Raw genomic sequence first — 26,957 nt, forward strand, 5'->3', positions numbered from 1 at the left:
AGATATATTTAAATCAATGAGGTAGTGCATTCGTTGGAGCCTCTGGTTTAAGGCTGTATTAGTTCAGAAGCTGCTATGTTTGGAAAATAATGCATTGCATCCTTCTGCAGAGAAAACTCTAACTTAATCATGTAAATCTGAGATTGTGATGCTGCAAGAAAGTTTGTGGTTCTAGCTTTGTCCATAGGCAATGGAAATGTAATAGCTGTGACTTTATCAGTCTGTGGAAGATGGTGGCACTTTGTAAGCAGAAGTTTGTGCCAGTTATTTTAAAAAAATAACTTCTGTTGCTAACTTATTGCTGTTGTCTTATACCAATTTAAATACTGTGGTATCTAGGAAATGAACAATTTTCTTAGGTTTTGAGGTTTTAAGTTTAATGGAGAGTTGATTGTTCTTGAAAACATTAATCAATTTCTCTAATTCTGTTTCTGAATGAGTCGAACTACCTCATACACCAATAAAGGTCAATGTGGGGGTACTGTTGGCCTAATAGTATTATCCTTGGCTATTAATCCAGTAACTCAGCTAATGTTCTAGGAAGCCGAGTTTGAATTCTGTCATGGTAGATGGTGGAATTTGAATTCAATAAAAATATCTGAAATTAAGAATCTAACGAAGACCATAAAACCACTGCCAGTTGTCAGAAAAGCCCTTCTGTCCTTCAAGAAAAAAAATCTGTCATCCTCCATGTGACTCCACAGCTACTGCAATAAAGTTGACGCTCAATTGACCTCTGAAATGGACTAGCGAGCCTCTCAGTTATATCAATCGTTCTGGTGTCTGTCGCAACAGAGATATGAAACTGTGCCTCGACCTAGGCACTGAAAACGATAATGGCAGAAACAGCCCTGTCAACCCGCAAAGTCCTCCTCACTAACACCTGGGGCTAGTGCCTCAACTGGGAGAGCTGTCTCACATAATAGTTCATTAACAGCTGACAGCGTCATACTCATGGAATCATACCTTCCAGACAGTGTCCCAGACACCACCATCACCATCCTTGGATATGTCCTGTCCCACTGACAGGGCAGACCCAATAGAGGTAGCAGCACAATTGTATACAGTTGGGAAGAAGTTGCCCTTTGAGTCCTAAACATTGACAAGAAACCCCTGAAGTACCCTGTCATCAGACTGAACAGGCAAGGAAACCTCCTGCCACTTACCACGTACTTCGTCCTTCAGATGACAAATCAGTACACCTCAATATTGAACAACACTTGGAAGAAGCACTGAGGTACAATATGTACTCTGGGTGGGGATTTCAGTGTCTACCATCAAGAGTTGTTTGGGAACTGCACTACTGACCGAAATGGCTGGGTCCAAAAAGACATTGGTGCTAGGCCAGAGCTGCAGCAGGTGACGAGGGAATCAGCTTGTGGGAAAAGCATGCTTAACCTCATCCTCACCAATCTGCCTGCTGCAAATGTATCTGTCCTTGACAGTATCAGCAAGACTGACCATCACACGATCCTTGTGGAGTCCAAGTCCTGCTTTCACATTGAGAATACCCTCCATCGAGTTGTATGGCACCATCACCATGCTAAACGGTGCAGATTTCAAACAGATCTAGCAACTCAAGTTGGGCATCCATAAGATGTTGTGGGCCATCAACAGCAGCAGAATTGTACTCAAAGAAATCTGCAACCCGATAGCCTAGCTTACCCCCCACTCAGCAATTACAGTTAAGTCAAGGGATTAACCCTGGTTCAATGGAGAGTACTGAAGGGTATTTCAGGAGCAGCACCAGGCATACCTAAAATGAGGTGTCAACCTGACAAAGCTACCAGACAGGACTACTTGCCAAACAGCATAAGCAGCAAGTGATATATAGAACTAAGTGATCACACCCGATGGATCAGACCTATGTTCTGCAGTCCTGCCACATCCAGTAGTAGAAAATGAAATATTTAACTGGAGGAAAGCCTCTTCAAATATCCCTGTCCTTAATTTTGGAAGAGTCCAGCAAAAGATAAGGTTGAAACATTCACAGCAATCTTCAGCCATTAGTATCAAGTGGATGATCTGTCTCTGCATCCTATAGTGCTTCCCAGAATCACAGATGCCACTGTTCACCTAATTCAATTCACGCCACATGACATCAAGAAACAAGCACTGGATACTGACAACATTTTAGCAATTGTACTGAAAACTTAAACCATAGATATAGGAACAGAATTCTACCATTCATCCCATCTAGTCTGCACCACTATTCAATACGACCAATACATTTTTTGTGCTCCAAAACTTGCTGCACATCTAACCAAGTTGTTCCGGTACAGGTTCTGCACTATATGCTGCCCGACAGTATGGAAATTTGCCCAGGTGTGTCTGCTAATAAAAAGCAAGACATATCCAACCCAGCCAATTTCCATTTAATCAGTCTACACTCGATCATCACTGAAGTGATGGAAGATGTCATCAACAAGCAGCTATCAAGCAGCACCTGATGAGCACTAGCCCGCTCACTGACACTCAGTATGAGTTTTGCCAGTGCCACTCAGCGTCTGACTTCATTACAGCCTTAGTTCAAACATGGACAAAAGAGCTGAGTTCTGGAGATGAGGTGAGAGTAACAGCCCAAGGCTGCATTTGACTGTATGCGACATCAATGAACTTGAGCAAAACTGAAATCAGTGGGTGTCGGGACAAAGACTCTATTGTTTTGAGTCATACCCAACACATAGGAAGATGATTGTGGTTGTTGGGGGTCAGTCGTCTCAACCCCAGGATATCTCTGGAGGAGTTCCTCAGTGTAGTGTCGTAGGCCCAAATGTCTTCAAATGCTTCATCAATGACCTTTCCTCCATCATAAGGTCAGAAGTGGGGATGTTTGCCGATGATTGCACAAGGTTCAGCACTATACACGACTCCTCAGATTCTGAAGCAGTCCATTTTCAAATGCAACAACATCTGGACAATATCCAGGCTTGGGCTGATAAGTGAAAAATAACATTTGCATCACACAATGCCAGGCAAATGACCGTCTCTAATAAGAGACAATCTAACCATCTCCCTTTGACACCATCCAGGACAAAGCAGCATGCTTGATTGGCACCACATCCATGAACATCTGCTCTCTCCACCACCGATGCTCAATAGCAGCAGTGTGTACCATCTACAAGATTTACTGCAGGAATTCACCAACGATTCTTAAATAGCATCTTGCAAACTCACAGCCACTTCCACCTAGAAAGACAAGAGCAACAGATACATGGGAACCATGATACTAGTTTCCTTTAGGGAAGGAAACTGCCAACCTTGTCTGATCCAGCCTACATGTGACTCCAGACTCACATCAATGTGGTTGACACTTAACTGTGATGGGTAATAAATGCTGGCCTAGCCAGGTGAAGCCCTCATCCCATGTATGAATATAAAAACACCTTGCAAGTTCCCTTCCAAGCCTCAGCATCCTAATTTGGATGACAGTCAGTTCTGCTATAATGCGTGTTTCTTCAGCACAAATTAGCTTTAACACAATTGAAGAATTTTAGACCATTATTTGTAGTATGCAAACATTCCTTAACTGTATTGGCTATAATGTGATTCTGACCCCATTAGTTTAAATGGCGTGTCTACTACATGATTTTCTTGTAATGCAAGATCACGCAAGAATGGAACCATTGCATTATATCAGAACTGACTATAAATCATCATTTCTATGCTGTTGCTGGGTCAAAATCCTGGAATTCCTTCCCTAAGGGCATTGTGGGTCTACCTACAAAATGACTACAGCAGTTCAAGAAGAAGGCTCACAACCATCTTCTGTACGACAACTAGGAACCAGCAATAAATGAAACCAAAAGAGAAAATGCTGGAAAATCTCAGCAGGTCTGGCAGCATCTGTAAGGAGAGAAAAGTGCTGACGTTTCGAGTCTAACTGACCCTTTGTCAAAGCTGCCAGACCTGCTGAGATTTTCCAGCATCTTCTCTTTTGGTTTCAGATTCCAGCATCCGCAGTAATTTGCTTTTAACCAGCAATAAATGCTGGCCTGGCCAGCGACACCCCATCTCATGAGAGAATTTTTTAAAATGGTATTATTGCATCTCCTAATAAATAATGAGAATGAAAATGTATCTCACAACAACCAAAAGGTAACTTCCAAAATTCAGAAAAATAGTCCTCAGGAAATTCTCACAAAGAGTGCTCAAAACTATTCTTTGACCCCTGATTGACATTTGAGTGATTGCAATGATAAAGGGCTTCATTTATTAACGTGCAAAATGGTTAACTCCATTACATTTGCACTCATGTTCTGTTCGATGCTTGACAAATCCTGTAATAACTGCAAAAATAACAGAACTCAAGCATTGTTCTTCTTTTAAGTTCAAATTTGAGATCAAATCTCAAGAGCTATGCACCTGAACAAAGATGTGTGCTAACCCTAGAGTGCACATATTCTATTGCCTTTCATTTCCTCCACAGGTACAGCTATCCAAGCTGCCTCATTTTGTATATCACTCAGTGGATGTCCCTACATCCCATGATCTAAATTCCCTGAGGTGATAGTTCCCATGCTGGTGGTTAGATCGGAAGGAATGCTGTGATATGATATCTTTTAAGTCAATGCAACCAATTAATGTTATGCTTCTATTTACATAACTCCCATTTACATGCAAACTTTCAACTTCATATGCCATCGTACTTGAGCACTGGCTTGTGAGACAGCATATGACTGTTGAGAAAGAACACCAAGGAAATTATACTTGTTCTTTACTGTAGCCTGTAATTTTGCCTTTGTTGCTCGATCTATCCCATGTGGTTCAGCAGTCGTGAAAATCTCAACTTCAAATGCATTCAAGCAATTTGATACATTGTGCTTCCATGCTCTGACTGCTCTCTTTTGTTAAGTGATTATCAGGGTGACAAGGTAATAGCAGAGCTGAAGGGTTTTTCAAGTGTCAGAAGTACAAATAATTGTTACCCTGCAACTTATCATAAGGAATCATAATGTGCACACTTATCGTGCAGTAATATTTAGATGGAACAGTTTTTGGGATGAAAAGATCCAAAGATGAGCACGTAGAAATAGTGATACTGTTGTGTCGTGTGTCCTGCTGCAGAATGGGCATAGATGGTTATGGTTAAAACATTGCATAGTGGCATACTTTGTAGCGTACATAATTTACCTACCTACTTAGGACAAAGTAGTACTGTGCTCACTTATATTACTTGATCTGGTGAGATACCTGAATATTTTCCTTACTTGCAGTTGTGTCTTTAATGTGAGTGAGACAGGGCTGATATCTAATACATTTATTCCCTTTGCATTATGCTTGTAAACAGACCCATCTACTATGTCTTGCTTCTTTCACTATCACATCTACAGATGCATCAGTGAATAATGCTGCTTTGCGAGGCGTCTGCTTTCTTCTGATTACACAGACATTTCTTCCTCTAAAAAAGACCCACCTGGTTAAATAGCTGCTGAAAGTCTTCAAATCCCTAATGAAGTGCCAGCTTCCAATGAAAATACACAATACAAACGAGGATCTTGCTATAAATATTTAAATAGGCCTGATCCTGAAAAGTTTGGTGAGATTAGATCATTTCCCTTCACAGTTCAATTCCATTCTATGACTCCCTTCACTTTCTATGAACTTCCCAGAAAATTCATAATTCTAAGTATTTGTATTAATGATTGTGATGAGGTAACACCTATTTATCGAGAGAAATTTATTTACATCTATTACTTTGATATTGATAACTGCTTAGAATTACCATAGCTGTTAGTGTGCACCGTGTTCCCTCAATCTCGAAAACATGTTGGAGCAGATTGCTAAAGGTTAAACAAATAGATGTAAAAATCATTAATGAAAATTTTTGGGCTTCAAACATATGCTTCCCTTGAGATCGGCGTACATTTAACTGATATAATGAATACTTTACTCTGTAGAATAGATCTGAATATATTTTAGAATGCTTATAAAATGAAACAATTTAACTCCTTCAGTTATTAAGCCTAACATTTTTAAAATGGCATTCATGTATACTTGGCTAAATTTATCCTGAACTATTTTATATTCTGCAGATAATGAATACATTAGCTTTTGAGTCCATGCCCTATCCATGTGGTTATACTACATCACCACTATCGATCTAAACACACAATTTTTGATAGTCTGTTTAAAAGCATCACTGCAGTCCTATTCCATGAAGCAAGAATGATTATAAGGTGTGATGTAGCATTTCACACTGGTGCTTTCTGCAATTTATGTTAACCTCCAACATCACAAAAATGAGAGAAAAATTTTGATTTTGTTATGCACCTGGATGCCTAATTATTACTCAAAGACTGAATAGAGTTTGATCTTGCCTCTTGCTAAAGGTGATCTCTGATGGGATTACTTTCTTTCCTATTTAAAATAATAGGTTTGTATTGACTGCAATATTAACATGGATGTTTGCTGGTTATTCAGAAAATTTACCTTCTTGCACCAAACATTACATTTCAAATTCACCTATCTCTGTTATCTCTGAAGTATGACTGTTCTTGCACATAACCCAAACTAATTCTGATTTTAAAAATAAATTATACTTAAGAGATGGCTCAACAGCCAATTTTCCCCATTTGCTTGTCTTAGTAAAGCTTTATGCAATCTTGAATTGAGTTTCAAAATCTGACTTATTCCCTTTGTACGGTTCTAGTGTTTGACAGGTAAAATTTTAGGTAAACTTTTAGAAAAGTTGATAATCATTAGTCCTTTTGGGCTAAAATTTGGCACGGGGATTTAACATGGATTAGTGTGAGGTTATCCATTTTCGTCGGAAAAACAAAAAGACAACTTTTTATCCAAATGAAAAGAATCTTCAAAATGCTTCAGTTTAGAGGGATCCTGGTCTCCTTGTGTATGAATCACAGAAAGCTAGTATACAGGTATAGCAGGTAATAAGGAAGGCAAATGGAATTTGAGATTGAGCAGTTTAGGCCTATACTCACTGTACTGTAGAAGAATGAGTAGAGATCCATTCTTATAGGTATATAAAATGTTAAAGACAATTGACAAAATGGATGTGAAGCAGATGTCTTCCCTTGTGGGGCAATGTTGAATGAAAGGTCATGGTTTTTGGCTTAAGGGTGGCAAATTTAAAACAGAGTTAAAGAGGAATTTCTTCTCTCAAAGAGCTGTGAATGTGTGGAATTCACTACTCCAGAATGTGGCAGACTCTGGGACACTGAATAAATTTAAGGAGGAAATAGATTTGGCACAATCATTTCAAATGACGGAGCAGGCTTAAGAGGCTGAAATGCCTACTGCAGCTCCTAGTTCTTATGTTCTTATGGAGTTGCATAATACCAGCTAATACTCAGTGGGAATTTTGATCTCACTCAAATTTATCGTCCACAATTTATGCATCCAGTCGTCCTTATCTAGAAACAGATAGGATAACGCAGGTTTTGGAATGGAGGTGAGCAAGGAGGGGGATGCCATTGCCTTCCCACATCTTCTGATAGTTTGCCAGTGGCAGAGCAAATGGTGAGCAGTTTGCCTGCCTTGAATCAATTGAGACCCTTAAATAGCAAATTAATGGCTACTTGAGGACTTGTAACTGTATCACTGATATTTTACCAGCACCGTCACCCGAGCAGGCCGACTAAAACCTGGCAGCCTCCCTATAGGCTTGGTGGGGATAGGTGAGTGCAAATCTATCCACTTCACACTCCTCAGAGCAGTGAGGGCTGTCACAGCTGAAAGACTCCTGTCCCAAAAATCATGATAAACTGCTTCCTACCAATCCCTGATTAGTCTTAGCAATCCTGGCCCCTACTTACATTTATTGCAGGTCTTGTCCATTATCACTGGCCCAGGGCATGGTACAATCCCAACACTGGTCATCCGTTCCGAATAGAGGTGGAACATCCTGGCTCTTGATTGCTATAAGCCAATATATCTACATACATATTTGTCCTCAGGCCAATCAATAGCAGTTGTTATGAATTTGTGTCCTGTACCTTATGGCTGGCACAGAGTGTGCTGAAAAATTTAAACATGTAACATTTGGTTGTGAAACACAAAGCTGTAACTAAGTTGCCATGGTACACAACGAATCCAATTTCGGGCAATCAGTTCAAATTATGCCCCAGATACCAAAATCCAATCGAATTTGAAATTTAGTGTTTTGGATGACATCAAACCAATGAGTCGCTCCAATGTTTTGGCATATATAAACTGGGGTATTTTGAACAGCTGGGGAGAACAGTAAAGAGCAGCCAAGCATCAACAGATTGCCAGCAGAAGAGCTCTCTGAAAGGTACCTGTTCATAAGAAATTTATGCAGCAGAACACTGACAACTTAAAGGAATCTACAGAGGAAGTTCAATATCCGAAGACGACTGGTTTTGAAACTTATTTGCCATAATATTTAAGAGGGAATTTATCAACAAGTATCATAGAGTGGGAGGTAAAAGTAGGTTTAAGAAAGGAGTTGTAAATAATTGTTGTTTAATGTTCTCTTTTGGACTTAAAGAATAAAATTGCTAATTTTTCTTTTCATTGCCACTCAAAATTTAACAGATTGTGGCGTGAGGTGAGCTTTTCTGTGCGTCTGGTTTAAATTAGCAGAAGGGTTTACCCCATGTCACTACCAACAGAGGGAAGCTTGCTTCCAACTTTCAAGCCAGTGGGTGGATCCACCTCCTCCTAGTAAATCCCCAGGCATTAGATCCAAATAGCTTGTCCAGGAAGAAATTCATAGGACACTCAGATGAGAGTCATTAAAAATTCAAACTTGCCATAGTTGTAACTTTATATTTGATAGAAGTAATTGCTTCTTAAGTACTTTTGACTATTAGAATCTTGGAAAATACATATGTAGGTTTGTTTATTTATTGACTAGAAATATTATAATAGCAAATACTGTGTGAAAAGAGCCACTAAGAAGAATAAAATATCACAGCAAAAACGCTGCCATAAAATTTTATCTTTCAGCTGAAGGAGAAAGAGGATCATATTTTATTTCTGGAAGATAATTTAGCACAATTCCAGAAAAAGCACCAGGCTTTACTTAATGAATACAGGAACTGTGAATCAGAGCTACAGGAGGCCCAATCAAATCTATCAACAGCTCAGAAACAGAACAAGTATTATACTGAAGAGGTAAGAATGGCATTATTATTTTCTCCCATCTTTAGTAGTTTAGGTTATTAAAACATAAAAATATTAATTCCTATAGATACATTGCAAAAGCTTAAGATATCTTCGTCAGATTTAAACATGCTGCTGAATGATACAAATTGCAAGGTCAGATAATTTCAAAATAACAAGTTGTCTAATTTTTAGTTTTGTTTTGAAAATTTGCCTTCATAATAATGCAGAATATTCTTGTTGGGAATAGATTGTATTCTGTTTCAGCCATCTGATGTCAGCGTTGAGTATTCCTTGTTAAAATAATGTAGTTACATGCTAATTAAATTTCCTTCTACTTTTTCCCAACAATATACTTCATTTGCAGAAATACAATATACCCATACCACTCCTTAGAAAGTTAACTTGAGAGCAAGATATTAGCTGGACGTGATAAATTAATTTGTTTTGCTATTCTTATTATATTCAAAAAATGTAGTGTTCCAAAGTTATCTGCTGGATCCAAGCTCAGTGACTTAGAATCTCAAGTCTACTTGTTTGCCGTAATATTTAAGAGGGAATTTATCAACAAGTACCGTAGAGTGGGAGGTAAAAGTAGGTTTAAGAAAGGAGTTGTAAATAATTGTTGTTTAATATTGTCTTTTGGACTTAAAGAATAAAATTGTTAATTTTTCTTTTAAATGGTGATATTTGGGATAGTTCATTGCCACTCAAAATTTAACTGATTGTGGCGCGAGGTTTTGGTATTTAATTAACTAAATTTCTGTTCCAGCTTTGGAAGTTTACTTTCTCCTCCTTTTTTCATTCTTATGTAACTTCTTGTGGGCCCATAATTTCTGTTGAGTTTTGATCACACGGGTATTATATGTTTGGATAGAAACTTGCAGATGTGGAGGTTTTGGGTGGGAGCTTCTTCATGCAAGATTTCATCCCACCTTTGCTGGTGACACCAGCATGAGACAAAACTGGCTATATTTGTCTGAAAATCATTACTCCACTAATGAGGTGGAAATGTCAATGAAATTCAAATAAATTAGTTAATTTTACTATTTAAGTGCTAGAGAGAAAAACTGACATCCTGGATTTTGCTATATAAATAACCGCAAAGCTGTCAGCAGCAAATTTCATCATCAACATATGTGCAGTTAAATTCAGGAACCCAAAGGGCTGTGGGTAATACAGTGTGCTTCCAGAGCCTGTAGTATTTAACAAATAAATCTGTACAGATATCACTATCATCCCCTACTTAGGTGAACTAAGCTTTTGTTTTGTTCTAAGAATTGCTGAAACAATTAGCGCTTATTCATTCAGGAGTAACTGAGTTTTCAGTGCTTTCAAGAATAATGTTCCCTCTAATTTCTGTTTGCTGCATGTGTCCAGTTTGTTGCATTTCATGATCCCTTTGAGATTGACATGCAGCATTGCATATAAAGGATGTGTTTCCTGTGTGAGACCTGTTCAGGCATGTATATTTCCAAATGTTGCACACATACATATCTGTATACCTGTGTACCTATTTTTGCTGAACAACTTCTCTGTCTCAAGAGAGTTATTTTCTTTAACCTTTTGAGTTAATCATTTTTATGTATTCCTTAATCCTATGTATATGTACCAATTTTTATTTTGCTTTCTGTGCAAGATTAAAATGGAATTTGTATTTCCTATGCTGAGCTTCCTGCTTTGAATTCTGTGTCGATGAAAATTTTTCTGTCTGATGAGAAAGACTCTCTGCTACTTGCTCTTCTCACAATAGTCACAGAATCCTGAAGAAAGAATCATGTTCAAATAGATATCAGTTAACTAGAGACCTGCTGAAGTCTATGACCAGCTGCAAATGCAGTGAATTGACAAAAGACATTCCTTTATCAATCACACCAAAATATGTGCCATTTATAGAGTCATAGAAACGGAAACAGACCTTTCAGTCCAACTCGTCCATGCCGACCCATTCTAGTCCCATCTGCCAGTACCCGGCCCATATCCCTCCAAACCCTTCCTATTCATATACCTATCCAGATGCTGTTTAAATGTTGCAATTGTACCAGCCTCCACCACTTCCGCTGGCAACTCATTCCATACAGGTGCCACCCTCTGATTGAAAACGTTGCCTCTTAGGTCTCTTTTATATCTTTCCCCTCTCACCCTAAATCTATGCGCTCTAGTTCTGGACTCCCACACCCCAGGGAAAAGACTTTGTCTATTTATCCTATCTATATCCCTCATGATTTTATAAACCTCTATAAGGTCACCCCTCAGCCTCTGATGCTCCAGGGAAAACAGCCCTAGCCTATTCAACGTCTCCCTATAACTCAAATCCTCCAACCCTGGCAACATCTTTGTAAATCTTTTCTGAACCCTTTCAAATTTCACAACATCTTTCCGATAGGAAGTAGACCAGAATTGCACACAATATCCCAAAAGTGGCCTAACTAATGTCCTGTACAGCCATTACCTCCCAACATGACCTCCCAACTCCTATACTCAGTACTCTGACCAATAAAGGAAAGCTTACCAAATGCCTTCTTCACTATCCTATCTACCTGCGACTCCACTTTCAAGGAGCTATGAACCTGTACTCCAAGGTCTCTTTGTTCAGCAACACTCCCTAGGACCTTACCGTTAAGTGTATAAGTCCTGCTAAGATTTGCTTTCCCAAAATGTGGCACCTCACATTTATCTAGATTAAACTCCATCTGCCACTTCTCAGCCCATTGGCCCGTCTGATCAAGATCCCGTTGTAATCTAAAGTGACCTTCTTCGCTGTCCACTACACCTCCAATTTTGGTGTCATCAGCAAACCTACCATTTATGCTCACATCCAAATCATTTATATAAATGATGAAAAGTAGTGGACCCAGCACCGATCCTTGTGGCACTCCGTTGGTCACAGGCCTCCAGTCTGAAAAACAACCCTCCATCACCACTCTCTGTCTTCTACCTTTGAGCCAGTCCTGTACCCAAATGGCGAGTTCTCCTTGTATTCCATGAGATCTAACCTTGTTCACCTGTCTCCCATGGGGAACCTAGTCTAACACCTTACTGAAGTCCATATAGATCACATCTACCGCTCTGCTCTCATCAATCCTCTTTGTTACTTCTTCAAAAAACTCCATCAAGTTTGTGAGACATGATTTCCCACACACAAAGTCATGTTGACCATCCCTAATCAGAACTTGCCTTTCCAAATACATATACACCCTGTCCCTCAGGATTCCCTCCAACAACTTGCCCACCACTGATGTCAGGCTCACTGGTCTATAGTTCCCTGGCTTGTCCTTACCACCTTTCTTAAACAGTGGCACCATGTTTGTCAACCTCCAGATTTCCAGCACCTCACCCGTGACAGCGAGAGGCCCAGCAATCACTTCCCTAGCTTCCCACAGAGTTCCAGAGTACACCTGATCAGGTCCTGGGGATTTATCCACTTTTATGCATTTCAAGACATCCAGCGCTTCCTCCTCTGTAATATGGACATTTTTCAAGATGTCACCATCTATTTCTCTACATTCTATATCTTCCATTTTGTTCAAAACTGTTTTTTTTTAATTGGTAACGTTGCTATAGAGCTTCACTGTCATTAGAGAGAAATGACCGGAGATGGTTTAACCTGAGGGTCATCACACCTCAGGTGAGGGAAGAGCTTGAGGAAGAGAATCAACCGGTGCAGGATTTGAGCCCAGCTTGTTTACATCACTCTACATCTCAAGCCATTCATCCACGCTAATCCTCTATTTTAGGGCCAGTCTTTCAGTGAAATATGTGAAAATACTATGACAAATGTTTAGTATTTATAATAATCATGTCTAATATTAATTAAAGTAATGTAGAAATAGAAACACCAGCATTGGAGTTTATACACAGGGCAATAGCCCTATTTTACAGCAACCTAAAATGGAAGCTACAATATAGAATGTTCTAATGACTGCATTGATGGATGATTCCTGCCAATTTATTCTTCACATGACAACTTGATTCAACCATACTACAATTGAAGTATCAAATGACGTGTTTCAATTTAAATTTAAATAAGTATCAAACTAAGATTGTATCAAAACTAAGATGGATATTAAATGTAAATCAAAGCTAATATTTCTTGTATTGTGACACAACTTGTATTGACAAGCTAGAGATTGATGAGAATAAATCTGTCCCACTGGTACAATGAGACACACCTTTAATTTTCACCACTTGTTTTCTTACCCTGCAATCTCCAGCAATTGTATTTCACACCCTTTAAGGAGCTAGAACATCAATAAGTGCACGAACAATAAAATTGCTGGTTAAAATTAAATCATTTTCAATATATGATATTTTCAACATGAGGGAAACAACATTGCTTTTCGTACGATTTCAGACAATCAAAAGCTAGGTTGTAATCCAAATTTTTGTTCCCTAACTGGTGCATGCAGTTTATCATGGCTGAGTTTTAATTCAGTTCTTTACAGTTTCATCTTTGCAATATAACTTTACATTGCTTGTCTAAGCAAAAACAAAGTTGATGTCACTTTCAAAATTTACCTGTTTAATTTCTAAAGCTGTAATAATGTCATGCCACAGGCAACCCGACAAGAAGATAAATTTGCCAATCTTCAGTCAGAGCTGAATACAGTCCAGGAACAGGCACGAAAGACTAACCATGAACTGAAATCAGCAGACCAACTCATCCATGAACTCAGACGAGAGCTAACAGCATGTCATGGTACCCAAAAAGAAAACATGGAGCAGGTTTGCTATAAATTCAAGTCTTTCTTTTTTTGCTTGAATATTATCTTGAAATCAGTGGCATATTTAAGCAATCGAGTGTGTTTCTGTTGTGGGAGTTGGATTGTATTTCTCTGGGTACATACGGCCATTAATATTATGGCATAATCTTCAGCCCTTGTAGCCTGAACCATATGTTCATGGTTTTCACGACTGTGCGGCTAAATCTCAGGAACAATAGACCAAACACTTGGTGACAAAGTCTGTTAAGAATTGTTACTGTGCTTTATTTCATAATCAAGTAAATATAAAGAACAGCAATCATAATCATATAAAAGCAAAATACTGCAAATACTGGAATTCTGAAACAAAAACAGAAACTGCTGAAGAAACTGGGTCTGGCAGCATATGTAGAGTGAGAAGCAGATTTACTGCTTTGAGTCCAATGTGACTTATTTGGAACACATAATCGAATTCCCTTAATTCAAACAGGAGAGCTTATCTTGTCCAATGAAACAAAAAAAAGAAAATGCACGTTTGTTCACATAGAAAAACTCTCTTTACTAATTTAGCCAGGGTAATTGCTCACTTATAGTGGCCTGCAAAAAAAAATTTGATTTTGAAACTAGATCTCAAAAATTGTTTTAAAAGAAAGAAAAGATGGCTGCAGAAATACTGACAAGTTAATCACTCGTATCAGACTCACAGAAAACCTATATGTCACTAACTCAAAAAGCCCAAATTATTATACTCCTGAGCTTAAATGTATTCAGATTGACCTAACCTGTTTAGAGTTTCAACTCAACCCATCTAACCTGGGACTAACATTGATTCTTTACTCTAAGGTAATTTCAGAGTGATTTGGACAAGCTGACTACAAAATCATGGCAGAAGCAGTATGTGGATAGATATGGAGTTTTCCACTTTAGTAGCAAAAACAAGAAGGCAGATTATTAACTGAGTAGCTATAAATTGAGAGAGGGAATGTGCAACGAGCTGTAAGTGTCTACGTGTATCAGTCACTGAAGGTAAACTTGCAGATGCAGCAGGAGGTAATGAGTGCAAATGGTATGTTGTAGGATTATTGTACAGAAGCAGAACGTCTTGCTGCAATTATACAGGGTCTTAATGACACCACACCTGGAATATTATAAGTTTTGTATATTTATTTTGATCTCTTTATCTGAGGAATGATGTTCTTGCCATAGAGGGAATGCAGAAAAGGTTTACTATGTATGTGGAGAAGTTGAATTGATTAGGATTATATTTGCTGGAATTCAGAAGAATGAGGGGGCAAAATCTTATAAAAACCTATAAAATTCTAACTGGATGAGACAGATTAGATGCAGGAAAGATGTTTCTGTTTAGGGGGGTGCAGGGAAATTTCCAGAAAAAGGGATTAAGAGGTCACTGTTTAAGGATTGGGATAAACCACTTAGGTCTGAGATGTGGAGAAATTTCACTAAAAGAGTAGTGAGCCTGTGGAATTCACTATCACAGGAAGCAGTCAAAGCCAAAACATTGTATGATTTCAAAAGGAGCTGGATTGAGCACTTGGGGCTAAAGGAATCATAGGATATTGGTAAAAGCGGAGTTGGACGATTAACCAGGATCATAATGAATGGCCGAGAAGGCTCGAGGGTCAAATGTCCTACACCTGCTCTTCTTTTCTATATTTCTATGTGTAATCTAGTTACCCTCTCCTTCCCTTCTCAGGAGCACTGACCTATACAGCCATCTACATCCAAGGACTTCATAGGACTGCTTTAAACATGAAGTAAACTTAAAAAAAACCTTCCAAGAGTGTTTCTTCTAATCCTGAAAAGAAAACAAGTTTTGGAAACCTCTAATATATCTTGAAGCTCCATTATGTGGCATGCTGAATTACAAAATAGTCTAAGATATATGTCTATTAATGTTACACAAAACCTCATACATTCTAAAGCTAGGTCTCAAAAAATGTTTTAACATAAATTACCGTAGCTATAGAAATAATTGCAAGTTAATTATTAACTTCAGACACATGCAAAACACAAGTTGCTATCTTAAAATCAAAAAAAACTTTTCAATCACTGATATTTAAAATTTATATAAATCACACAGTGTCTATCACATGGGGTCAAATTTCTAATGAGATTTGGTGGCCAACAGTGTCATTAACAGTGAGTTGCTGAAAAATCTATGGGATGCCTGAGACAAAGGAAAATGGTCATAGTTATCAGAGGCCAATCGACACATCTATCACTGACAAAGTGAGAATGGGATGAATTCAGATAATGAATGTTTTTGCCCTCCAAAGGCCAAGACAGTAAGGCGTTATTTTATTTACCTTTTTACTCCCATTCCTTATTAAAGCAGACTGCAGAGTGTTCTCCAAACTCTGCTGTCACGTTCCAATTAATGAAATCAAAGATTGGGGTTATTAACAAAACATTCCAAATGCAAGGGGATTTGCTTCATTGCTCTATCCTCACACAAACACTCAGGAAATTAAGGAAGACAGGATAGGAGAAGAGTTTGGAGTTTTACCCAACCCAGAGGCATTAGAGACCAGTTCATGTCAGTGACAATCTCTCAGAAGCCTGTGTCTAACAATCGTTTCCCAATTGATCTGGAGCGTTTCTGAAGAAGAGTCTTACTAGGCATTGAAACAATAACACTATTTGTCTCCAGAGATGCTGCCAGACCTGCGGAGTTTCTCTAGCATTCTCTTTGTTCCTGTAGCTTTCCCTTCTTGCAGGCAAAGTGTAAGTTTCTTTGTAGCTAGTAACTTGGTGACATCGATGAAAGAGTGAGGCAGGCTATCAATTAAATTCATTCTTCCTCTGGGGGAATCACAGAATCTGATTTCGTGTCCCAAAACTGTGTACTAAACCAATTGGAAAACTCAAATTTCAGCTATGTGATATAGTTGAGCATTTCAGATGCTGAGGGTCCATCTTGGTGGGCTAATCAGTGTAACTTTACCTCCCCTGTTAGACTTTCCACTGCAAGTTAATGCAGTAACTATAAAAACATTAACACTCAGATTTTACTCATACGTGAGGAGGAAGAGAATGATCAAGGAGAAAGTAGGGCCAATCAGGGATAGCAGAGGGAACTTGTGCATGGAGTCTAAGCAGATAGGGGAAGCCCTAAATGAGTGTTTTGTTTCGGTTTTCACCAAGGAAAGGGACCTTGTTGTGAATGAAAACTTTGAAGAGTTGGGATACAGGCTTGACCAGATCAAGATTGATGACATTGGTGTGGTGGAAGTTTTGGAAAACATTAAGATTGATAAGTCTCAGGGCCAGACCAGATTTATTCTAGGCTGTTTCAGGAAGCGAGAAAGGAGGTTGCTAAGCCGCTGGCGAGGATCTTTGCCTCCTCACTCTCCACAGGAATCGAGTTCAACCTGGATAAATGTGAAGAAATACATTATGGAAGGTCGAACTCGAATGCTAAAAATAGGATTAAAGGCATGATTCTTGGCAGTGTGGAGGAACAGAAGGATCTGGGTGTGCAAGTACATAGATCCCTCAAAGTTGCCACCCAAGTGGATAGGGTTGTTAAGAAAGCATATGGTGTTTTGGCTTTCGTTAATAGGGGGAGCGAGTTTAAGAACCACAAGGTTTTGCTACAGCTCTACAAGTCCGTGGTGAAACCACACTTGGAATATTCTGGTCGCCTTACTATAGGAAAGACACAGAGGCTTTGGAGAGGGCGCAAAGAATGTTTACCTGGATGCTGCCTGGACTGGAGGGCTTGCCTTATGAAGAAAGGTTGAATAAGCTCGGACTTTTTTCTCTGGAGAGAACGAGGAAGAGAAGAGAGCTGATCGAGTATACAAGATAATGAGAGGAATAGATAGAGTCAATAGCCAGAGACTTTTCTCCAGGGCAGAATTGACTGGTACGAGGGGTCATAGTTTTAAGATATCAGGAGAAAGGTATAGAGGAGACATCAGAGACAGGTTCTTTACGCAGAGAGTTGTGAATGCATGGAATGCATTGCCAGCGGGGGTGGTGGAAGCAGAGTCATTAGGAATATTTAAGAGACTGCTGGATATGCACATGGAGAGCAATGAGTTGAGGGGTGCATAGGTTAAGTTATTATATTTTACATTAGGATTAAACCTCGACACAACATCATGGGCCTAAGGGCCTGTTCCGTGCAGTACTTTTCTATGTTCTATGGATAAAAGCTTTGTCCAAAGCTGACTGGAAGCAGACTCGCAGACTCCAAAGCCTTTCTGTCAGTTTTAACTGGAATATATATACAATACAGGGGGTTCAGAAGTTTCTGGAAATAAAATCATGTTATCAATCTCATCCATGTTATAAGCCCATTCCAGGTTGTCCATTTTTAAAAGTAACAATATAAACTTGGAAATATAGAAGAGAATAGTTTTCTTTGGGATTTCCCTTCCTACCCTCTGACCACAACACAGCACTAAGTTATTGCTGGTCAGGCAGCATCCAAGGAACAGAAAAATCAACGCTTCAGGCAAAAGCCCTTCATCAAGAATGCAATTCTGATGAAAGGCTTTTGCCCAAAGCATCGATTTTCCGGCTCCTCAGATGCTGCCTGACCTGCTGTGCTTTTCCAGCACCACTCTAATCTTGACTCTGATCTCCAGCATCTGCAGTCCTCACTTTTCACTAAGTTGTTGCTGCAGGTTTTCCATGGGGAAGCATCTCCATCTTCACAAACTCCATTCACTGTTTGCATCCCATGAAATTTCAACATCCTTGTTACCTTCATATACCTCGTACCTACATATCCTTCCAATGGCAACCTTTCATGCACTGGAGGAGAAAGAAATAAAATTACTTTCTATCCTCTATCCTGTAGGAGCACTGTTACTCATCTGTCTTTGCTCCACTATTGTGATTAATTACATAAGCCCAGTAATTTTAGCTATATACATAATGTCAGCAGTTGCTTCCTGTTAATAGCTTAATAACTTTATTAATAACTATGAGATAAAGTGCATCCTCGGTGATCTCAGATCATTTAGAAACTGTTTGCAGAGAAATGATGGTTTTAGTGGAGTACTGCTGTTTTCTTTATTTATTCATAGGATGTGGGCATTGTGTTTAGGCCAGCATTCATTGCCCATCCCCAGTTGCCCAGAGGTATTTAAGAATCAACCACACATTATTTATCTGGAGACACATATCAGCCAGATCAAGTAAGAATGCAATCTCCTTCCCTGAAGGGGCATTAGGAAATCAGATGGTTTCTTCCCCTGACAATCAACAACACTTTCACCATCACATTCCAGATTTGTTATTGAATTTGTTCTTCAAATTTCTACATCTGTGATGGATTTGAACACAGGTCCTAAGAACATTACCTGGGTCTCTGGATTAGTAATCGTGCAACAATACCAGTAGACTATTGCCTTCCCACTGCTGAACTTTGTCTCTGTGAATAGTGCAAATAATTAGTAAACATTCACCAATTTTTCACTAGCAAGGCTTCCAGTCCTCATGTTAAAAGCATTGGAAACCAGTCATATTTATGCACTTTGCACCAAATTTAGTTTTAGGCTGCATTGTGCAGTTTGAGACAATGTTGCTATATTGTTCTGTCTCTCACTTCTGTCAGACTTGAATCATTGAGTACAGTAGCACCCCAACTTATGAACTTAATCCGTTCCAGGACCCGGTTCGCGAACTGAATCAATTTTTCCCATTGTTCGAATAGCGTAAGAATACTTGGACGGCTGTTCACAGCGCACACGCCAAAGACGAACTGAATGAGATCACATGGGGCCCAAGAGCTTTTGCATTCAACAAGCGCGTAGCAAAGCAAAACAATGAAACTATGTGGTCGCACGTGGGCTTTTTGTGTTCATACCTTCGTTCGTACCTTGAATTTCGTATGTACGTTGAAGCAAAGTTTTGCGTACAATCCTGTTTGTAAACCGATTTGTTCGTGAACGGGGTCGTTCGTATGTCGAGGCGCTACTGTATATTGAAAATTGTAAATGCCTGGATTTTATGTTCGCGAGCCAGCGGATTTGGAGCTGGGGGGTGCTCAGAAAGTAGAGCGAGCAGCATACCCACCCATCCTAGTGCCTGCCCTTGGCCTACTGAGGCATCTAAGTAGCAAATTAAGTTGAATATAAATTTCTTCATTGCGAAAACCTGTAAGCTCTGCTGAGTTTTTCCAGCACTTTGTTTTTATTATATTTAAAAAATGTATGTGGTAAATGAGACTGCCTCATAATGCAATGTCCTAAGCGTATTCTGTGGGAGCATGACATTTCTGCCTCTGTATTATTTTGGCTTTTACAAGTAAGCAGCGCAGCTTTTAATTGTGCTTTCCATTGCAGCTAAGTAAGAAGAGTCGAGAGATAGCCAGCCTGAGAAATGATATTGCACGTAGTCAACAGAGAAATATGCAGTTAGCAGAGGAAAGTGCAGCATATGAGGAAAGGATGAGAAGACTGCATGATGAACTGAAAAAAATGCAAGCACTGAATCAACGGGCAGAAGAGGAAGTAAGAGTTTTATTTAACGTTACGAGTATGTATGTTACTTTCAGTTTATAACTGCAAGTTGTTTTCCCTCTCATCGTGTTGTTCCATTTCCTCTTCTCTGCAGGTATATTTAGTCCTTGCCCGTGTGCAATTCAGAGTCAGATCTATACTCCAGTAGTTAGACAAGGTTACCATTATACTTTGTATGAACAGTCTGTTTTGTCACACACACAATTTCAGTTAAGTGCAATCCTTGCCTCAAATTCTAAGGACCGTAAGGAGGGTGAAAGATTATATATTTCGTACCTAGTTTGAACTTGTAGAGATGAAACTGTATTTCTTTTTGCCAAACAGTGACCCTTCATGATTTTAAAATCACTTTTATTAATGGGAGTTATTAAAGCAGATGGGAATGAAAGCTAGGAGGATGAATTAAGCTACAAAGAATACAGGTTGGCAAAGTGAATGGGCATGTAAGTGGCAGATGGAGGATAATGTATAAAATATGAGATTATTTGGTTCGCCCGAATAATAGAAAATCAATTTTTTTTTCAAAAGACATTAAACTTCTTAGTGTCGATGTTGAGAGAAATTTTGGTGTACCAATACAAGGAACACAGAAACTTATCATACAAGTACAGCAAGCAATGTAAGAGGCAAATGGCATATAGACATTTATTGCAAGGGAGATGAGTGCAAGAATAAGGAAGCCTTATCACAACTGTATAAGACTTTATTGAGCCCAGATCTAGAGTACTGCGAATAGTTTTGATCTCCACATTTAAGAAAGCTTATACTTCCAGTGGAGCTGCAAAGCAGATATTTGCCACATTGCTTCATGGTAGGTAAGAGTATATATGGTAAGAGTCTGAATAAATTGAGCCTATAAGGCTGAATTTTCATCTTCAGTTTAGCAAGTGTCAATTAGGCCATTTTCTGGCTTTGTAAAGTTAACTTAGTCATCTGGAATTTTCATTTCTGAGAATCTGTGATGTGCTAAAGTTAGGACAGTGAATGGAGATGATCAGATTCCAATGCAAACATATTAGAAGTGTGTATCCATTCACTTGGACATCAGGCAGTGCTCCACATGTTATTAGGCATTCTAGCTATCAACCCTCCCACCTACTGACATGCCCTTCTTCAATTCTATAATGCCTCATCATACCCTCTCAAATCCCATATACTCCCTCCATGCCTTCATCCCACATGCCAAACAACCAGTCATCATTATATACAAAAGTCACAAGCCATATGCTAATACAGGGAAACTTTTTAAACGTTTAGGAATTATTTATTAAAAATCAGCCATTCAAATTCTTTTTTGAAAAAGTCCCTCTTAGAACCTCATAAACTGTCAGTCAAATATAACTATTGAACTCCCTTTGAACAAACATTCTATCATCTTGATTGCTTGTTAATATGAAAATGCACAAATAGAAATTCAGAAACTTCTTACATATTCATAAAACTGTCAATCAAATCACAGCAGAAAGTAATATCACACATAGCCAGAGGTGTGCAAGAGATCTCAAAGAAAAATGCATTTTCTTCTACAGTTTTGTGTTTAAATTCTGTTTATTTTGAAAACAGGAAGCCTTGCCTAGACTCATGAAATGTCCAAAGTTGGTCACAAACTTGTATTTCCAGAAACATCTTAACCCTCTGCATTTTATAGATATTCCAGCTAAAGCTGACACAGAGAAACTGGAGATAAAACATCTATATCCAACCAAATCTGGATAAAAGACTGCATCAAGACCTGTTGTGCTAAAATGAGAGTTAACATTTTTATGGTTACCTCATTACCTCATAATGGAAAGTATAGTAGAGAGGTAAAGCTACAATATTAGCTTAACCTTCTAATAGCCCACCAGAATAGATCATCAGCACCTGAAACACCAATCCTTGCCACATGACTGGTATTGGACCAGGTTGAATTGCTTAAATGTATAATTCTGGGATTATATGTCTGATACTGCTTAAACCCCAGAAGAAAAGCAGGAATCCCTGATGAGTTGGCAGTCTACCTTTGACCTCCATCTCTGTCTCCAAGTTGTTGGCTGGAAAAAAGCCCACAATTCTTCTACAAGAAGGAAAAGTTACTGGACCCAACTCACCAAGTGAAGTATTATCAGATACTGACCTCCAGGATGTTGCAACTCATGAGAACTGATTTCAGTGTCTCTAGATTTACCAAAACTGTTGTAATAGATTTTTCAGCTTTTATATAGAAAAGAAAGTTAGTGGTTGTAATAAGCCATCAGCTAGCCATACTTTCACGGCACTTGGATTAAATAGTGTTGAACTCTCTGAGCACTATTTTTAACATGTTGATGAACATACGCCTGCACAATTCCGAAGTGTACTATTTTAATATATTTCTTTGTTTCACTATATATTGTATTGCAGCAATATTGCTTGTATTTAACTCATATATATATTTTTCCAGTCATTCAAGTGATTTGAAAACTTCCTCTATATGACAACTTAATCGGTTGCTATTTATTTAATAAATTCTGTGTTAAAAATCACACAACACCAGGTTATAGTCCAACAGGTTTAATTGGAAACACACTAGCATTTGGAGCGTCGCTCCTTCATCAGGTGGTAGTGGAGGGCTCAATCCTAACACACAGAATTTATGTTAGGATTGAGCCCTCCACTACCACCTGATGAAGGAGCAACTATAACCTGGTGTTGTGTGATTTTTAACTTTGTACACCCCAGTCCAACACCGGCATCTCCAAATCATAAATTCTGTGACTTTCAAACTATGGCTTTCAGAGGTGTATTTTGGGTTGGGCTTTGAAAAGGGGTTTGAAGGCAGAAGTGACAAACTGCCTATTTGAATCCAATAATGTAAATACTTGTAAGGCCTTAGGTTTTTTATAAGTTGGAACAATAGAAGCAGCTGAACGGGTAGGGTCAAGCTCCTCAGAGCCAGAATTTTAGTTTTAGTTTTTCTGTAGCAGTTGCTGAGGTCTTGAAGCTGCAGTACATCGCTCCCTGCTACAGTCTCTCTCAGGGTTTTCTCTTGACGTTTTTCCTCCTGGACAGGAGAATTGAATATGAGACATTCTACTGAATTTCCCTTTGCCAAAGATGTGTTTGTAGGATTTTACTACTTTGGAACAGTTACTGTTTAGTAGTTAAATAATCTATTATTCTGTTAAGTTTCCAATAGAATTAAGTTACTCCAATTCCTTTTTTCTTTTGTTGTATTTTAACTATAGTGTATGAATAAAGTGTGTTTTGCTTCAAGATTGGTAGTTTGACCAATCGAATTACATCCAGAACACAACACTTGCCTTTAAAATAAGAAAACGTTTAGATCTAGGCTATCCTCTTAATATATTTTGAGGGGTTTGGTCTGGTCCCTAACATGAGGAATTACAAGGTTAGCACCACTTTAAATCATCCTTTCATGGTACACACCCATCATAGATCTTTAACAACAAGACCTGATTCATTAACCCAATCAGATGTGAAACAAGATCACACATTGTAATTTTTCTTTAATACTGTGCAAATGTAATTGTGCTGTGAGTCATCTGAGATATTAGCAGTTGAAGAACATAGCGCAGGTGGAATACATGAAAAAATAATTAATTCTTTAGAATGCAATGAATTCTGCTAAGGTCATCCTCAATACTGATTAAACGTGAGACTGTGATGAAATTATTTTTTATAGACCCTGTGACATAGAGATTGCTTAAGGATTAACCTAGATATGGCACTAATACAACAGCAGCCAATATTAATGTAATCTCACCCCCACATACTCACACTTTGGGCACACTTAATCAGCAGAAGCTTAATTAAAAATGCTTTACAAATCAAACTTATATTAGTTTCTGCATTAAGCCATCTCCCATTGATTTTCCTGTGCATTTTAGGTATAAAGGTTATCTGCTGACGCTTCATCTTTGTGAAGAAGTGGCATTGGCTTAGGCTGGTCAGAATAAATGCATTAATGGTTTTCTGCAGATGATTCTGCATTATTTTGTAAGATACTTGAATTGAATGGCATCTAAATTTTGTGTTTAATTCAACATTTCAATTAGCTTTTGCTAATACCTGTAGTGTTTTGGTAGTTAAAGGTTTGTATACCAGTTCTGCTTGTATCTGCTTCTTGTTGCTGTATTACTTCTGTTGCCGCAGACAGCTATGCAGAAGGTAATACGAGGTATCTAAAAGTAAGGGTAAAATTCAGAATTACTCCAGTGAAGCAACATGTGCATGGTGTCAGCTATAATTTTGGCCAAGATTTATTGGAGACTTTTTCTACTTTTCAAGTCCATCATGGTTTCTTGCCACCACTTCTGTTGGGGCAGCACCACCATATGAACTAATAGCAGGCATCAGCAATTCAGCCCATCAAGTCTGTTGAACCATTTAATATAATAAAACTGATCTCATTTTGTACTCAACTCCACTAATACTGCCTGCACTTCATAACTCGTCAACACCGTAACTATTTAAAAATCTGTCTATCTCCACTGTAAATTTTTAATCTGTAAGGGAATTGAAGGTTACATGGGAAAAGACAGGAAAGTGGACTTGAGGATCATCAAGGAAGACAAGCAGGAGGCTGGAAGAATACAACATGCCAGGCAGGATCAGGAGGTGGAGAGGTCAACATTTCAGGTGTAACCCTTCTTCAGGACTGGGGGTGGGTGTAAGGGGAGCTGCGATAAAGAGTGTGGGGGGGAGGTTTCTGGGTAGGTAGTGAGGCTTGGTGGTGAGGTTGTGATAGGTGAACATGGGTAGAGGGTATGATCTGGTTGCTCAATGGGAGAAATGAATCCAGCTGATAGCTGGAAAGAAGGGTCAATCAGAGGAATAGAAGGAAGCGGGTGGCTGGAAAGGGAGCCGGTGATGGGTAACAAAGTTATTTGAAATTGGAGAACTCAATGTTAAGTCCTCTGGTCTGTAGGCTGCCGGCAATGGAGGAGGCCAAGGGTGTTCATGTCGGAAAGGAAGTGGGAAGGCAAATTAAAATGGGCAGTGACTGAGAGGCAAGGTCAGCTCCTGCAGGCCCACCTGAGATGCTTGTCAAAACATGCCCTGAGTTTACATTTGGTCTCACTGATGTAGAGAAAGATCAGGAGCATCAGATACAGTAAAGTAGGTTGAAGGAGAGATAAGTTAATCTCTGTCTCACCTGGAAGAACTGCTTGGGGTTCTGGATAGAGGTGAGGGGTTGGTATGCTAGCAGATTTTGCATCTTTTACAGTTGCAGGGGAAGGTACCTGGGGGTTCGGGGGGGTTGGTGGGGAGAATGGCACGAACCATGGATTGGCGAAGGGAACTATCCTTGTGGAAGGCGGAGAGGGGTGGGGAGGGGACGATATTCTTGCTGGTGGGGCCTAATTGGAGTTGACGGAAGTGTTGAAGATGCTACATTGGATGCAGAGACTGGTGGGGTGGTAGGTAAGGACAAGTGGAACTCTGTCTTTATTGCGTTTTGAGCGGTGGTGATTTAGAGCAGTGGAACAGGGAATGGAGGAGGTGCAGTGGAGGCTCTTAATGACAGAGGGGGGAAAATACATTGTTCAAAATAGGTGGACTTCTAAGCAGTCATGATCTTGTTGAATGTGGAGTAGGGCTGATTGACGTGCTTCTGCTACTACAGCTTATATGGAGGAACAGGTAGGTGGCAGCTTGATTCCACAAGAACATTGACCCAAAGTGAGAAATTTCTCGTAAATGATATCCACTACTCCTCCCCATCACCCCATATCAGTTTCAGAATTTTGTTCACCAACAAATCTGAATCCAGTGATTAGGAAGATGCTGAATAACTTGGTGGTGCAGCACATTATGTACTGATAGACATCTTTCATGATGATGTAACATAGAATCATAGAATTTTACAGTACAGGAGGCTATTCAACCCATCGTGTCTGTAACAACTCCTGAAAGAATTACCCCAGCTAGTCCCACTCCCCAGTCCTATCTCCATATCCTTCTACTTCATCACTTTCATATATACACCCACCTCCGTATGAAATCCGCCTCCAACACTCTCATGCAGCGAATTCCAAATCCTAACAACTCTCTCAGTAAATAAGTTCCTCCTTATCTCACGTCTAGCTCTCTTGCTAACAATTTTGAAATTCTAGCCCCTCAACAAAACATCTTTTAAGTGCATAGTTAACATTCAACTATGTCAAATCTCTGAAAAGAGAAGTCAAGCAATGAATAGATGATAAGAGAAAAGATCCAGTCTTTGACATATTTCCCAGCCAAACAAAAAGTAACTGGATAGGAAAGAATCATTTTACTTGGTCAGGAAATGGGAAGTTGTGTGTGCATATCTTAGAGGTGTGTTATAATTAGAAGTAGGCTACATTTCTCTCAGGAAGTGTGAGTTGTTTTGTTAAAAAGCACTTTCACGTGCGTGTTGTGGTCTTGAGCTATAGGTATTGATGGTGGACGCTCCGACTTTCTTCACTCACAAGGCTGACCAGAAATCTTTCCCATTCTTTCCAACTGCTGTTGGATTAATATTCAGCTCACCTTTCCTGGCCATCAAGTCAGAGGATAAGACTCAAACTCAGAGCTCCTGACTCAGAGGCAAGATGGTTCTCACTGTGCCACAAGACCATCTCTATTACTTGGAATTGGTTATGAAAACAAGATAAAATGCAAAATGAACACAAAATCCAGGAGTCTTTGTTGTCAGATTGAG

At 39.1% G+C, this 26,957-nt stretch overlaps 1 protein-coding gene across 1 annotated transcript in view; it reads left to right on the top strand.

The window, feature by feature from the left end:
• The window catches only part of LOC132824060 (polyamine-modulated factor 1-binding protein 1-like), a 259,415-nt gene that overhangs the window by 137,525 nt on the left and 94,933 nt on the right, over positions 1–26,957 (top strand). The window contains exons 14-16 of the mRNA XM_060838326.1: positions 8,935–9,102; positions 13,648–13,815; positions 20,114–20,281. Coding sequence (XP_060694309.1) covers positions 8,935–9,102; positions 13,648–13,815; positions 20,114–20,281 — 504 coding nt within the window. The remainder of the gene's footprint in view (positions 1–8,934; positions 9,103–13,647; positions 13,816–20,113; positions 20,282–26,957) is intronic.

The sequence above is a fragment of the Hemiscyllium ocellatum genome, chromosome 17 (assembly GCF_020745735.1).
Source record: "Hemiscyllium ocellatum isolate sHemOce1 chromosome 17, sHemOce1.pat.X.cur, whole genome shotgun sequence".
In the NCBI taxonomy this organism is placed as follows: domain Eukaryota; kingdom Metazoa; phylum Chordata; class Chondrichthyes; order Orectolobiformes; family Hemiscylliidae; genus Hemiscyllium; species Hemiscyllium ocellatum.